General features: G+C 42.5%; 2 protein-coding genes across 3 annotated transcripts in view; one reads left to right on the top strand and one right to left on the bottom strand.

The window, feature by feature from the left end:
* The window catches only part of M1AP (meiosis 1 associated protein), an 87,787-nt gene that overhangs the window by 6,708 nt on the left and 64,280 nt on the right, over window positions 1-16,799 (bottom strand). The window contains exons 6-7 of the mRNA XM_023618831.2: window positions 12,904-13,066; window positions 11,796-11,937 (exon numbers count right to left, since the gene is read on the bottom strand). Coding sequence (XP_023474599.2) covers window positions 11,796-11,937; window positions 12,904-13,066 — 305 coding nt within the window. The remainder of the gene's footprint in view (window positions 1-11,795; window positions 11,938-12,903; window positions 13,067-16,799) is intronic.
* Window positions 5,007-16,799, top strand: part of SEMA4F (ssemaphorin 4F) — a 106,477-nt gene continuing 94,684 nt past the window's right edge. The window contains exon 1 of one of the 2 annotated variants that reach the window (XM_070235242.1): window positions 5,007-5,148. Coding sequence is in view for 1 of the 2 variants with exons in the window: in XM_070235243.1 (XP_070091344.1) it covers window positions 5,132-5,148 (17 nt within the window). In the remaining variant the exon portion in view is untranslated. The remainder of the gene's footprint in view (window positions 5,149-16,799) is intronic. The other variant, XM_070235243.1, reaches the window with a different exon arrangement.

Genomic DNA, 16,799 nt, shown 5'->3' with positions numbered 1-16,799 from the left:
AACTGGAAGGGCATCAGGAAGAAATCAGGTTAATTTGGCAATTTTGACTTATTCTCTTACTCTCGAAGGCAGGACCAAGGAGGGAAGAAAAAGAAGCTGCAATGTCCACTACTCTGCTACTCTCACCCTGGCTCCCACAAAGGAGACCAAGGGAAGATGGTAAAAGAGATTTGAAACCCTAAAACAGCAGATTATACATTCTTCTCAAGTGAATATGGAACATTCTCCAGGATAGGTCATATAATAGGCCATAAAACAAGCTACAATAAATTTTTAAAGATTGAAATCATCCAAAGTATCTTCTCCAACTGTAGTGGAATAAAATTAGAAAACAATAATGAAAATAAATTTGGGAAATTCACAAATAATATGAAAATTAACATATTCCTAACTAATCAGTGGATCAAAGAATAAATCACAAGAGAAATTAGAAAATAATTCGAGATGAATGAAAATAAAAAAACATACCAAAATTTATGAAATAGAGCTAAAGCAGTGCTTGGAAGGAAATTTATAGCTGAAAACTCCTCTATTAAAAAAGAAGAAAGATTTCAAATCAATAACATAACCCTCCACCTTAAGAAACTAGAAAAAGAAGACCAAACCAAACCTAAAGCAAGCAGAAGGGAGGGAGTGAAACAAACTAGAGTAGAAAGAAGTGAAATATAGAGTAAAAAAATAATAGGGGAAATCATGGAACCAAAAGTTGGTTCTTTGAAAAGATAACAAAATTGGCAAACTTTTAGCTTGACTGATCAAGTTAAAAACAGAGAATGTCCAAGTTACTAACATCAGAAATAAAAGAGAGGGCATCACTAGCAACCATACAGAAATTAAAAGGATTATAAGGCAATATTGTAAACAATTGTATGCCAACAAATTATATAACCTAGATGAAATGGACATATTCCTATAAAGACCCAAACTACTGAAACTGACTCAGGAAGAAATAGAAAATCTGAATGAATCTGTGTTTCAGGTCCTCAAGACCACTCCCAGGTTCAGTGCTTCACTAAGAGGACTAACAAGACTCAGCTTATAGTCATACTCAGGGATGTGATTTATTAAGCAAAAGGATACAAAGCAAAATCAGCAAAGGGAAAAGGCTTATGGGGTGAAGTCCAGAGGAAACTGGGCACAAGCTTCCCAGAGTCTCCTACCTATGGAGTCACATAGAATGTACTTAATTCCTCCAGCACTAAATTGTGACAAAATGTGTAAAATGTTGTCTACCAGAAGAAGTCATTGGAGCCTCAGTGCCCAAGATTTTTACTGGGGGCTGGTCACACAGTCACTTTGTACCTAGCATGTACCAAAATTCTAGACTCCTCGAAGAAAAGCAGATGTTCAACATAAACCATATTTTTTTGCACAAATAGTTTAGGCACAGTGAGCAGCTCTTGTTATTTAGGTAATGGTGCGAACACTCTTGAAATCTACCTTCCCAGATGCCAGCCAAGGATCAATCTTACAAACAGGACTTTCTAAGGATAGGAGTCTCAGGCCTGCTGTATTAACTTTTCTGCACAACCTGTAACAAGTAAAGATAGAATTAGTAATCAGAAAACTTCCCACAAAGAAAAGCCAAGGCCCAAATGGCTTCACTAGTGAATTCCACCAAAGATTTAAAGAAGAAACTCTAGGGGCCGGCCCCATGGCCAAGTAGTTAAGTTCATGCACTCTGCTTCAGTGGCCCATGGTTTTGCCGGTTCGAATCCTGGGCGTGGACATGGCACTGCTCATCAAGCCATGCTGAGGTGGCATCCCATACACCACAACTAGAAGGACCCACAACCAAAAATATATAACTATGTACCAGGGAGCTTTGGGGAGAGAAAGGAAAAATAAAATCTTTAAAGAAGAAACACTAATCCTTCACAAATTCTTCCCAAAAAATAAAATGAAGAAACACTTTCCAGCTCATTCTATGAAGCCAGTATTACCTTGATTCTAAAACTAGACAAAGACATCACAAGAAAAGAAAATTACAGACTAATATCCCTTATGAATATAGATGCAAAAATCCTCAGTGAAATACTAGCCAACCAAATCCAGCAATAAATAAAAAGGATTATACACCACAACCAAGTGGGATTTATCCTAGGAATGCAAGGTTGGTTTAATATCCAAAAATCAAACAATGTCATACACCATGTTACTAGAACAAGGACAAAAACTACATAATAGATGCAGAAAACCCATTTGATAAAATCTGAAACCCTTTCATGAATAAACTAGGAATAGAATGGAACTTCCTCAACCTGACAAAGGCCTCTACAAAAAACCCACAGCTAACATCATAGGTAATGATGAACAACTAGACGTTTTGCCCCTAAGATCAGGAACAAGACAAAGATGTCTGCTCTTGCCACTTCTATTCAACAATGTACTGGAGGTGTATTGAAGACGAGATGGCCACTTCTCACATTTTCTGGACTGTTAGCCCACTAGGATTCTGAGTATGACCCCAGGGAGGGGGAGAGGCACTCATACAGATAATGATTGTGTCTATATCCTAGCACTTGGAGACTAATATTTTCTAAATTTGATTTAGAAAAATACAGTAGGGGGCTGGCCTCATGTCTGAGTGGTTAGGTTCACGTGCTCCCGCTTCAGTGGCCCAGGGCTTTGCCGGTTCCGATCCTGGGTGTGGACCTAGTACTGCTCATCAAGCCATGCTGAGGCAGTGTCCCACATGGCACAACCAGAAGGACCTACAATTAGAATATACAACTATGTACTGGGGGGCTTTGGGGAGAAGAAGGGGAAAAAAAAGAAGATTGGCAACAGATGTTAGCTCAGGTGCCAATCTAAAAAAAAAATAGAAATATGTAATGTGACATTTCTCACATCGGACTGCTAAGGTGCGAATTCATACGCTTATCAGTGCTGTGAAAGTCAAGATAGATGTGGCAACAGGTACTTGGGTGGGGAAGGGACACAAAGGATGAGTGAAGGCAGGCTGTGGTGGGGGGCACAAGAAGAGCTTCATGGTGAAGGTATTTAAGCAGAATCTGGGAAAAAAATCAGTAGATATTTGTCAGGTGGACAGAGGCAAGGGAAAGGGAGCAGCAAGAAAAAAGGTGTGGAGGTGTGAAACCATTTGGCATATTTGGGGAACATTTATTAATTTATTAGCATAGCTGGAGTGGAAGATGGAAGGAGCATGGTGAAAGATGAAGCAAGAGAAATAGACAAGGCTGGGTCACGAGAAGCCCACTGACCCCATGCTAGCCTGCTGTCCTAGCATCTGTCTGTTGCCCCTGCAGGCTCTACACTCTAACTTCATTCTGATCGCTTTTGTTTTTTTAAAAATGGTTTCTGACCTGCCATCACCCCACTCTCGGCTTGGATTCTTGCTCCTGACTCTTCGCCTGATATAACCAAGGACTTTCCATTTCCCCACCCATTTACAGCCCAACCAGGTCATCGCCTGTGTACTCAGACTCCTGCTGGACATGTCCTGGCTTGAATTCTGTCACTTCTGTGGCCAATTAGGGCAGACGTGGCCCATAAAGCTCTGGAATGTGTCTCCAGAGACTCTGACATTTTAAGCGGGAAATTGAAGGACCTAGGTGGTATTTTCATTTCTTTTTCTAGTTCACACAGACATGACTGTAAAAGAAATGAGGATGTGGAAAGTGAGTCACTAGCTACATAACTGGGGCTACACAGTAGGGTTTGGTAATTGAAATGATATTTTCCTGGCGATGGATAGATTCATCTCATAAATACTTGGAAAAAATTAATTGTATTTATTTGTATATGTATATTTATTCCCCACCACATTCCATAAAGCAGTTATGCCAGTTTAGAAAAATGCAACAACACAAAAAGATAAACGATTAAGGGGCTTGGGCAAATGAAAAATAAGGGTAGGGCAATCATAGAGCCAAGATTAAATAAGCTCATAGAAATGCAAAGCACCCACTTTTGCTAGAAGGGAGCCCACAGCTTTTCCTGATAGAAAGTCTAGGAGAAGCTAACTTGTGGATCCTTATTGAGTAGAGGATGTATTTCAGAGAACTCCTGCAATCCATATGATAATGAATTTCATATGGCTATAGAGTAGTTCAGAGTTTGGATCCTGGAGCCAACCTTTCTGGGTTCAGTCCTGGCTCCACCCTTTACCAGCTATGTAATCCTGGGAAAGTACTTAACCTCTCTGGGCCTCAATTTCTTCATCTGTAAAATAGGGATAATAATTCCGACCTCATAGGATGGTTATGGAGATAATATAAATGAATATTTTTGAAGTGTTTAAAACTGTTTGAAGCATATAGTCAGCACCATGAAGTGTTAAATTTTTTAAATAAAAAGTATATTTAATGATTATTAGATTAATGTTTATTAATTAATGTTTAATTTTGTTGAATCAAAAATAATTTAGTGATTCTTAAATAGAGATCTATAAAAGCTCCAAAGAATGAAGTCAAAACACATGGCTCTCTTGTGGTCTGGGTTGATCTTCGAGTGAATTTTGCAGGAAGGGATGGATGGCACATACCTTTTAGGGAGGTCTGGGAAATAGGTTTATCAGGAGCCTTGCCTCTCTAATGAAGTGATATTCTTCTGAGGAAAAGCAAGTTAAATATTCCAATAAAAAAATAATCTATGAGGAGGACAGAAAGACACAACATTCAATTCTCAAGTAAAAAATTCAGGAAATGGAATAACACTTAAGTCTGCCCTTGACGAAGGTTTAGAGTATGTGTAAAATGTAATCTGAAAAGTTATACAACATTTATAGTTGATGAGGCCTGGTGGGCTGGCACTAATGACTAGAATTAATTATGGCAGTGTGGACTTTGTTCAGAACAACTGCTCCAAAAGAAGAGGCAGAGGAAGAGAGAGCATGAATGAACTCAGCTATGCTTATACTTGTAAGGAAACCCAAGAACCTGAAAATGAGAACATGGGTAAACCAGAAAATGTATTATAGGCTGTCTAGCCAGACAAAGAATGCAAAGAGCAAATACATGAGCATTTACTAAGCTTCTACTTCTGAGTGGTTGATCTGAGTGGGTTGGAGCGGCCAGAGGCAGACTGGTTCTCCTGCCTAGAACAACTAGAAAAGCTGGATAATACACAGAAACCATTTGCCTGAAGGCAGTGAGGAGGTGCTGAGACAATGGAAAGGAGACGTGGGTAAGTCTCTGGAGAGGGAAGAATCAAGAGAGGTGGGGGAATTATTGCAACCGCTTGTACCCTGAGGGTGTATGTTGATTCTGGGTTGGAGGGAGTGAGGGTGGGGGCGGACAGTCTACGATTTGCACCTGCTGAGGCACTTGCAAGGGAACAGGAAACCAGCAGACCTTTTGTTGGAGACTTGGCAGGGGTGGGGTGAGTGCTCAAGCCCATATTTCACTCAGCACATTTGCCAAATACTGGGGCCGCGTGGAGCAGGGGGCAAAAGCAAGGACAAAGACTCTGAAAGTAGAGCATTTTAGCAGACTTGGGATAGAGTGATTAGAGTTGAGATTGTCGAAGGGGAGAGATGCACATAATATACCAGGTTTTCAGCGGAAAATCTGGGAGCAAACCAGGAGTAGGTTGAGCCTTAGCAGCAATGCAGCCCAGTCTTGACTCAGCACAGCTCCTGAATGGCGCAGGATGATCCGCCACCGCTCTATCTGCTTCGTGGAGGGCAGGATGAGCCCTCTCGAGAGGAAGCCAACCACAAGTGGAGCCCCAGCAATTTATTTAGACACGATGAGCGTCTTTCATTAAAATATTATCGGGGGCACCAAAAGACAGGACCACTGTCTGAAAACCAAAGGAAAAAAGAGACAACAGAAACAAAGCCACAGGTGATCCAGGTACTGGGATTAGCAGATAAAAACCTTAAAATAACTGGGATTGGTATGTTCAACAAAATAGGTGAAGAATTTCTCCAGAGAATTAGAATCTGTTTAAAAAAAGAAACAAATGGGGGCCGGCCCGGTGGTGCAGCAGTTAGGTTCACACATTCCGCTTTGGTGGCCTGGGGTTCGCTGGTTCGGATCCCAGGTGCGGACATGGCACTGCTTGGCAAGCCATGCTGTGGTAGGCGTCCCACATATAAAGTAGAGGAAGGTGGGCACGGATGTTAGCTCAGGGCCAGTCTTCCTCAGCAAAAAGAGGAGGATTGGCAGCAGATGTTAGCTCAGGGCTAACCTTCCTCAAAAAGAAATAAAAAAAAAAATAAAAAAGAGACAAGTGGAAATTGTAGAACTAGTAACCAATCACTATCTGCAAATTGTATGCCAGACATATGCAATGTGCTTTACACGTGCAACATTATTTACTCATCTTGAAAAACACATGAGGTATATTTTATTGTCTCTCTTTTACATGGAACAGAGACAAGAGTTGCTAATGTGTGTCTGTCATGCACCTTCTCCCCCACTCCACTTCTACTCGTGAAAGGAGAAGCCTTGTGGATTCTAATCCTGAATATTTTAAATAGGTAGAGAGAGACAGGACCTGGGAGGGAGGGGACTATGTCAGAGAAGCTAAGTCAATCTGCAGAATATATATATGGCTGAGAAAGGGAGGAAGAAGATAGAAGAACAGGGACTGCAGACGTAGACAGAGTTTTAGTTTGTGTGTGTGTGTGTGTGTGTGTGTGTGTGTGTGTATGTGTGTGTGTGAGAAAGTCTCTTGAAACAGCTCCAGGTTAGATATAACTGAGGAATGGAGGAAGAAAATTTGAGAAATGTCATTGCGGGTAATGAACTATTTCTTCTCTGATGTTCTTTGGAAGCACAAATAGTTTTAAAATTACTTTTTGGCCCTCTAGATAGTGTTGGGTTGTTTTTTTGTTTTGTTTTGTTTTTTTTTTGCTGAGGAAGATTAGCCCTGAGCTAATATCTGTGCCAATCTTCCTCCACTTCATATGTGGGTCACCACCACAGCATGGCCGATGAGTGGTGTAAGTCCACACCTGGGATCTGAACCTGCAAACCTGGGCTGCCGAACTAGAGGGTGCCAAATTCAACCACTACGCCACAGGGCCAGCCCCTAGATAGTGCTTCTTTATATACCATTTAAGCAGGGGCCAAACCACATGGGGCCATGAGATTTGTTAGGGTTACAAATAGATGAATACATTGATGATTAGAAAAGTTAAATATGTTGCTCAAGTTCATACAGTTAAGAAATAATGAAGCTGTCAGGACCCTAGGGCCATGTGATTCCAAAGCCCATGCTTTCAATGGACAATACAAATTATATTTTACCACAACAGATTAGAAAACTGCCTTGCCTTGCCTCCCAAAATACAGAGGTTACCAAGGGAGAATTTCTACTCTGAACCCAAGTTTGACTAAAGCTGAGGAACTGGTTGGTAAAATGGAGAAGTAGAAGAAATGCCAGGAAAAGGCAACCATGTTATCCTGGGAGTCTGGGTAGTCAAATTTATATCATAGACTTTAACCCAAATCATAGGATCATATATTTAAAAAACTAATTGAAAGATGCTTTTCTCTAAAATGAAATAGAGCACAGAAAGGTGTAGTGATAAATATAGGAATCCAGTAAGGCCTCATTGCAGACATGCCACTTGAGCCAGTCTTTCAGGATTGGGTAGGATTTGAATACATGGAGACAGGAGAAGGGACAACATGAACAAAGGCTCAAAGGTGGGGTAATTTAAAGTTTGTATATTAATTTGGTTGGAGTGTATGGTACATGAAAGGGAATAATGGGAGACAAGGCTGGAGTCCGAATACTTGGCTAAGGAATGTGGACTTTAAAGTATAGCCAACAGTAAGCCACAAAGTATCTTAAAGCTGAAGAGGGGCAGGATCAGGGCCATTTCAAAGAGATTAATCTGGTGGCAATATGTAACATGAATTGGGAAGGGGAAACACAAAAGGCATTGAAACAAGTTAAGAAATTATTGCAATATTAAAGGAAAGAAGTAAAAAGGGTCTGAGCTAGGATAGTGATAATAAGAATGGAGAGGAAAAGATCCGTGCAACAGACGCTGTGGGCCTAGAACAGGCAAGGCTTAAGTCACTGGGTAGTGGCACCACGGAAAAACATGTGCTAGTCAGGGGAACACTTGAAGACGGTTAATCTGGTCTAATGGGCAGGACAAATCAGAGGAGCAAGAGCTTGGAGGTAAGGAAGCTAGGTAGGAGTTTATTGAAGAAGTCTTGGTGAGAACAGGCAGTGGGAATGGGAAGGACAGCACTGTTATAACTCATGTTTTGAGAAGAAAATTGGTCTGACTTAGTGAGGAAGTGGGTGTAAAGGGTAAGAAGACTGGAAGGGACTGAGGTTTCAAGCCTGGGTGAATAGGCAAGGGTGGTGCTGCTATTAACAGAAAGACAGAAGTTAGAATAAGTTAGCTGGAGGGGAAACACCATGATGAGAAAGCGAGGGCAAGACAGGTACATGGGAGCTGACAACATCAAATTTTAAAAGAACATATGAAAAAAGTCTAAGAGGGGGCTGGCCCCATGGCTGAGTTGTTAAGTTCGCGTGCTCCACTTTGGTGGCCTGAGGTTTGCTGGTTTGGATCCAGAGCACAGACCTACACGCTGCTCATCAAGACATGCTGTGGCGGCATCCCACATAGAAGCACCAAAATGACCTACAGCTAGGATATACAACTATGTACTGGGGCTTTGGAGAGGAAAAAAAAAAAAGAGGATGATTCGCAACAGATGTTAGCTCAGGGCCAATCTTCTGCACCAAAGAAAAGAAAAGAAAAGAAAGAATAGAAAAAAAAAAAGAAAAATGTATAAGAAAGAATACAAACCAAGGATGGAGTTAAAGAAGTGCTGAAAACTTGTAAAAATAGGGAATAGGGTCAGGAAGGTTGAAACTCTAAATAATCTTGCCACATAGCAGGTACTCCAAAAATATGTGTTTGTTGAATGAATGCACTGAAGTTTGTGAAAAATTCTTCCCTCTATGACACACTGCCCTTCAGGCTTTTTTGCTGCTTGGAGAAGACGGCATGTGAAAAGCAAGAAGAAAGAGCCATTAAAACACAATTTTGCTTCTCTTTTTTCCCCAAAAGAAGAGTGGCCTTTAATGTGGACGAGGGGGAACAAACACAGACTACAGAGCACAGTAGCACAAGATGGGGGAGGAGCTGTTACAAGTACCCAGTCACTGCAAGTGAAGTCAAGCCCAGTGAAGGACAGGAGCAGGGGTGTCAAGTGAAGGGGGAATTAGTCTCAGTGTTGGAGTCTAGACTTATCTGCCTACATCTGGCGTAGGGAATTTAGCAAAGAAGTTAAAAGCACGGGCTTTGTAGTCAACAGAAGTAGGTCTAAATTCTGACTTGGCCACTTCAGTAGCAGTGTGACCTTTGGTAAGTCACTTGATCTCTTTAGATGTCAGTCTTTGTTAAAATAGAGACAACAACCCCTATCTCACAGAGTTATTGAGGATTAAATGAGGTAAAGTATGCAAAACACTTGGCTAAGTGATTAGCACTTAGTAAGTGCTCCAAAAAATGGGTATATTAGTGATGGGTCATCCATATACTTGGGAGTCTCCATGAGAGAGGAGGGACAAAGAAGAGGCCTCCTTGCCCCTCTGTTGCTGGCACAAAGTGCTTAATAAATATTTGTTGAATAAATAAATAAATATAGATTCTCAAACCCCGAGTTCAGAGGCAGGGAGACTCACGTCTTATGTCTAAGCCAGGATGGAAGAAAATACTCTTTCTCATCCTTATTTTTAATGGCTACATAATATTTCATCGTTTGGCTGAATTACAGTTCCTGTAACCTTTCCCCCACTTTGATTTAACTATTCCTCTAGTTAGGACATTTAGGTTGTTTCCATTTTTTTTTTTTTAACCATTGCAAATAACACTGAGAAGAACATGCTGGTACATGTATCTTTGCTCCCTTTTCTGATTGTTTTCTTGGGCTACACTCCCAGCAATGGAATTAGAGGGTTGAAGAGTATCACTTTCTAGAACATTTACACTCCCTCTAGCAGTGTATTAAAATGGCAATATCTGTTTAAAATATCACACACTGTAAGAATGTTTTGAAACCACTTGAGAGAAATTCCTCCCGAGTGATGTAGCTTCTCTGACATTCAGAGGAATTGGGTGGAGTGAATAGTAAACTGAGCTGTTGGGCTCTAACAGACGCAACGGATCTGTTGTCTCTTCTCTGCAAACACAGGAGATGGGTGTTCTTCAGATAGGAAACAGGAACTCAGTGGGTGGACCTAAAAGGGAGTGTGGGCCTTGAAACAGGAAAAAAGAAGACTGCTTCTGATAGTGAAAGAGACACACTGCTGTGCTGTCTGATCACCCATATCCCACTAGGTCAGACTGTTATTCAAGTTACCCACTTAGCAGTTTTACTCATGCTTGGATTATATTTGCAGTTGTTTTATTTTGCTTTCTAAGTGTATTACTCTATCACGTACGTGCTCTTTTAGTTTTTCTGTTTCAGGAAATGGTGTCCACTTACTTGTTCAAATCGGAAACCAGGCAGTTATTTGATACTTTCCTCTTCTTTGCTTCCGACGTCCAACCCTTCATCAAGCTCTGACTCTCTCTCTCAAGTATTTCTTTAATGGGTTTACCTTTCTCATCTTGACTTCCAACATTCTAGTCCAAGCCACCATCATCTCTTGCCTAGACTACTGCAGTGCCCTCCTACCTCATTTCCTTGTTTCCATTCTTGCTTCTGCCAGTCCATTTCCAAATTTTGGTGCAAGTAATCTTTTAAAAACTTAAACAGATGATGCCATTTCTCATGATTTCTTTCTGTACTTAAAATAAAGTCTAAAGTCTTCACTGTGGCCTACAAAGTTTTGCATGATTTGACCCCTGCTCACTTCTCCAACCCCACCTTCTGGCTCTCTCGCCCTTGTTCTCTCTGTTTCAGTCACAGTGGCCTTTCTGTTCTGGATTTTTCTCTCAGCTCTTTCCAGCCTTAGGGTCTTTGCACTTCCCCCAAACCTGGACTGCTCTTCCTGCCACTCTTCACCTGGCTGATTCCCATTCATCTGGCAGGTCTCAGTTTAAATGTCACTTTCACAGACAGGCTCTCTTATAGCAGCCTCTTCTTTTCCTTCATAAATTTCTTACAATTAAGAATATATACACATGGGGGCTGGCCCTGTGGCCCAGTGGTTAAGTTTGCATGCTCTGCTTTGGCAGCCTGGGGTTTGCTGGTTTGGATCCTGGGTGCGGACTTACACACTGCTCATCAGACCATGCTATGGTGGCAACCCACATAGAAGAACTAGAATGCTTACAACTAGGATATACAACTATCTATTTGGGCTTTGGGGAGGAAAAAAAAAAAAAAGAGGAAGACTGGCAACAGATGTTAGCTCAGGGCCAATCTTAAAAAGAAAAAAAGAATATATATATTTAATTCCATCTCTTCCATTAGAGAGTAAGTTTCTTGAGGCCATAGATAGTGTCTTTTATATTACCACTAAATATCTCGTGCTTAGCACAATGTCTGGCACAGACTAGGTGCCTTTCATTTAAATGAACCATAATGTATAACATAGTGTTAGGAAGAAAAGAGGTTTAAAACATAGTTACTTATGGGAAATTCCCAGTTACCATTTAAATGTATAAAATCAGGGATTTTCAAATTTAGTGTTGTATAACTGAATTCAGGAATTATCCTTTATAACATGAAACCAACAAAGGCAAGTCATATTTAGTCCACATTCAGAGTATTTCCAGTTTTTTCCTGTCCTCTTGAGGATTGGGACAGGTTGGGGAACAGGACAGGATTAAGTTAGCTGCTTTTCTGTGCTTGGTACTTTAACACTCTTCCTCTCCCTCACCTGGGGACATGCATACTCACCAGCAGGCTGTGACACAAAGCATGGAAATGCTGCTGATTTGTCTCCAGCTCATCCCAGTCCAGCTGCCAACAGCTTGTGGGTCTGAGGATGAATGGGAGTCCATATGTCAAGGACTCGCAGACCCCACTGGATTTTAGAGCCCTGGGAAGAGACAATGCCAGTGAAAGTCTCCTTAGTGATATCTAGAACCTCAATCCAGATCCACTTAAATTCAGCTTAAGTCTAAGACCCTATGGTGAAATCTTTTATATTAGGGCCTGTGAATTAGTCATCCTAGTATGGCCAGTACCTAGCAAGGTATCTGGTGCACAGCACATTCTCAAAGCCTGTTAACCAATGAATGAAGCAGCCATCATGAAGACTCAAGACTCTGATGGATATTTCTTCCCCCAAGCTCATTCCATTCCAAGTGACTTCCCTGGGGACACTCCCATAGTACCCCTGCCACAGTGACCATATAACACAATAGCATGTGAACCATCTGCATCCCAGTCCTGGCTCTTTTGTGGTGAGGCACCGACAGAGGATGCATTTAAGGTTCCCAGTAGCACCCATGGTCACAAACCCATGGACAAGCTTACTCAGACACCTGCGCATGGGCACTGTGGTAGGAACTAGGAAGCAGTAAAAGTGGCCTTTGCCATCATTGCTGATTCTACCTTAGACTTGGCTCTCCGAGAAGCAGGAATTCTGGTACTTAGAGAAATGGGAGGGCAGGGGTAGATCCCATGTACGACCTGCTCCTTGAAGGTCAGATCTCTGTCCTAATGCCTAAACACAATAGGTATTCAGTAAATATTTACTGAATGGATAAACACCTTCCTGTTGATCTTGTTTTTCTCTGCATGCAGAGACTTTCTCTATTTCCAGTCCTCATCCAGACCTCAGAATGTACTACTGAGGTACATCTTCCACCATTTGCTCATTCATCTCCACATGTGGAGCAGCCTGACCTTGCTCTTTTATGCCCATACTTGTAGTTGCTGCTTTGAAACTGACTCCTGCCTGCCTGACACTTGGGGATGCCCTCTATCTCTGGACTTTCTAGCCATGAAACCAGTAAGAATAAGCATTGGCCTGGATTGCAGAGGTCCCCTTGGACCATACTTGATCACCCGGAGTTTGTAAGGAGAGGCTGATGACTGTGAAGCCATCTGGTAGAGTGTGCTGAAGTCTCCTTTGGGGTCATCCATTCTCAAGGAGCCATCAGCTGTGCCAGGGAGCAGGGACGGGCTGAGAAGTCGCTCTTGGAGATCACATTTCAGGCACACTACAATAAAAATGGGGTCGGGGGAGGGGTTGTTTGTCACCAGTTACCTCAGGCTATGAGATTAAGAGACAACATCTGCCACCCATTCCACCTCCACCAGGGAGGTAAGGGTTGGGAGGAGGCATAGGAGTGGAAAGAGGAATGTATGATTGGTTTGGGAAGGCAGAGCAGGTCTGGAACCTACAGAATTACTCTATACAATAGGTAACATTTTCTGGGTCTGACAGGATTTTTACTTGTTTTGCTTCTGGGCTGGCTGAGCAGTTGCCTCACGGTGAGAGATCTGGCTTGTGACCTAGTCTAAGAGGAACATGTGTCCTCTGTGGAGGAGGCAGCTAACACTACAATAGGCAGATGCCCTTTAGCAATCACAGAAGGAAATCTTGCCTCTGCTGCTTCCCTGTGGCTAAGCTTTGGCAAGACTACAGGGCAGAAGGAGGAGAAGGAAAGCAGAAGTCAGGCTGTCAGCTGACAGCTACTGTTTTTCTGCGGGCTCTTCTAGGGACATTCGGGAGAGGGGGAGGAATAGGTTCCTGAAATAGTTTATTTTTTAATTCCCCTAAAAAACCAAAGTATAGAACCTTCCGGACCTTGGAGCATCACTGTGGCACCAGACAACAGTTCTGAGGGGGCTTTGACTAGGCATGAGTTATTCCTCATTGTTTCTCGGCCTTTTCGCTAAGATCAAGTGTAGTTAGTCCTCAAGGTACTGTACTCTTCTGTATTAAGCTTCTGCTCCAGCAAGTATATTTACATGCCACAGTGTACAATGTTCTGGTGCACTAGGCTTGAACCCTTGATATTACAAAGTTTTTCAATAAAATGTATGCAGTGTTTGAACACTGTTAACAGACATGAATATATGAATGTTGAGTACTTGTGAGAAGGCTAGTAGCTGATGTTAGTGATTTGTGAAATGACTGTAGTAATTGTAACATGATGTAAAAACAAAAGTAGAAATAAAGTATAGGAAAAAAAGGATGGCAGAATAGATGTCAGATCCAGCTGGCACCCCTGGGCCCAGCAATCAGACCTAGACCTTAATTCTGAGTGAGATGGCTCCTGGCCTGGTGTGTCCCAGTGCCCAGGAAGTCAGTAGGAGGGACTTTGCCTAGGACTCTAGCTTCCCCTCATTTCCTCTGTGCCTGACGTCTCCATTGTGGGGTCCCTGGGCTTTAGGACTGGACACCTGTGTTCATCTGGCTGAGGCTCTTAACTCTGGTTGCAATACGAATCACCTAGGGAACTTCTAAAAGATACTGCTATCTGGGCCCTACCTCAAACCAATGAAATCGGGATCTCGGGGGATAAAGCCCAGATACTGGTATTTAAAAAAATTCCTTGTGTGATTCTTATTGCAGCCAGGGCTGAGAACTATGGGGACAGTAGTCTGAGCAGAGTGTTCCAAAGCTGGGAAAGCTGTTTTAGCAGGGCTCGAGTCTAGGACAAGGTATCCTTCTCAGCACCCAGAACCCAGGTGCAGAGGTGGCAGATGCCAACACAAGAAATGAGAACAGACACCTATCTGAAGCTGACTTTGCCCTCTGTGCATCAGGAGGCCGCTGAGGGAAGCACCTAAGGAGGAGGTGAAGGACCCTAGGTGGCTACAGAAGCAGGTGGTGTAGACTGAAGAACTTTACAAGGAGGAGTCAAAGTGAACATCTGAGGAGCAGTCCTCAGAACATTCTACAGTAGGAGAGCTCAGAGCTTTTGTTTTGTTTTGTTTCATTTTTGTAGTGAGGCACATTTCCAGAAATCCATGTGTGGCAATGCATCAGTTTTTTAAACAATGGATAACTACAGTATGGTCTTTATCGTGGTCGTATAAAGTCTCAGGTGGGTCACACCCAGCTCAGAGGAGGCCTGCTTTCCCCAGACCTCATTCCCACTGTGTCTGTGCATCTGGATTCCAGCGAAGTCCTACCCAGCAGAAGAGCTGGCGAGTCTAGAGCTAAGTTCCTCCATGCAGCCTGAAGACCTGTGGACTTTTGAGAAATGGTTGCAGATGGAGGTGAACGTTATGGCTCTGACCCTGGCACTGAAAGCCATGGAAAGAGGGAGAGCAAAGCAGAGAAATTCTCAACAGTACCACGGGCAAATGCTGCGCAACAGTGGAAGATAGGCTGGCTGCAGGAGGCTGGTTGCTGAAAGGCTGGCCTTTGAGGGCCCCGGCCCTCCTAATAAGAGAAGCGAATCTCTAGCCCCTGTGTTCAGAGTTACTCAGCATGAGGCAGGTTGCGTAGGAGGTAAGGGCCAAGGCTCTGAAGGAGATAGACCTGGGTTTGATGAATGTCCTCTGAGCTGAGAGTAGTCAAATGTACAAAATAGAGATTTCTAATCCCAAAGATTAAGAGCAGGCTCCGGAGTTGCCTAGCTTCAAATTCTGGTTCTGCTATTAACTTTCTGTGCAGCCTTGGGAAAATGTTTAATTTCTCTGTCTCAGTTTTCTCATCTGTAAAACAGGGATAATATTGTATTTAACTGATTCTAAGATGCATTTTTTTTTTCCACATGCTAACATCTCTAGATGTGTCTTAGAATCGTCATTGGCCAAGCAGACACTCTTAAACTTTATTTTCTATTCTAACCTAAAACAGCTCTCTCAGTAAGGATAAAATAATATTTCTAAGTGATAAGAAAGCATTGTCTCATGTTTAATTGGCAGCGTTTTTCCTTCTTAAAGTGGTACATAGGGGCCGGCCCGGTGGTGCAGCGGTTAAGTTTGCACATTCCGCTTCTCAGTGGCCTGGGGTTCGCCAGTTTGGATCCCGGGTGTGGATATGGCACCACTTGGCAAAAGCCATGCTGTGGTAGGCGTCCCACATATAAAGTAGAGGAAGATGGGTATGGATGTTAGCTCAGGGCCAGTCTTCCTCAGCAAAAAGAGGAGGATTGGCAGCAGTTAGCTCAGGGCTAATCTTCCTCAAAAACAAAAACAAAAACAAAACAAAACTAAGTGGTACATAAAATAATGGTGTATCCTATAATTGATGGCATCTTAGATCCAATGACATATGGTAACATTACCTGCCTTATGACTTTTGAGTGAAAATAAAATGGGATAATGCAAGGAAGGGAGTTAATATAGTGCTTGGGGGAAAATGGATAAGAAATGAATTCTAGAGGATGGGATAGGGAGGAACTGGTACTATCAGCCTTGGACAAAAGGGGTGGAAAGGAGGTCCTGGGAAGAAGATTTTACATACAAAGGAAAGACAGATTAAAATCAAGGTAAGTTGTCAAAGACATCTCAGGCCCTAGGTTGAAATAGAGGTTGGGTGGGGGGAATAGAGACCCTAAGTTTATCCCCAGAAATAAAGGACTAAGGTGTGTCTTCCCCTTTGGGGGTGGGAGTCTATACTCCTTTTTCTCATTGAACTCCCACTCTGAAAGGAGAAGACACGCCCTTGTCCTTTCCCTTTGGAGCTGGGCCCTAAGGAGTCAGCTTTTCCAAGCTTAGTGTGGCTCACTACACTGATGGGCCCATTTGCAAGCCCTGACACCCTGGGTCCTGAGGCAACCTTCAAAGAGGATGGAGACTAGAAATGGCCTTATCTCTACTATCTAGTGGGACCTGGAATGAAGGACAGTAGTTCCCCCTTATCTGTGGTTTTGCTGTCTGTTTCAGTTACCTGTGATCAACTTTGGTCTGAAAATATCAAATGGAAAATTCCAGAAATAAACAATTCATAAGTTTTAAGCTGCCCGCTGGTCTGAGTAGTATGATGAAATC

This window comes from Equus caballus, chromosome 15, assembly GCF_041296265.1.
Source record: "Equus caballus isolate H_3958 breed thoroughbred chromosome 15, TB-T2T, whole genome shotgun sequence".
In the NCBI taxonomy this organism is placed as follows: Eukaryota; Metazoa; Chordata; class Mammalia; order Perissodactyla; family Equidae; genus Equus; species Equus caballus.
This window is presented reverse-complemented; position numbering and strand designations above follow the sequence as displayed.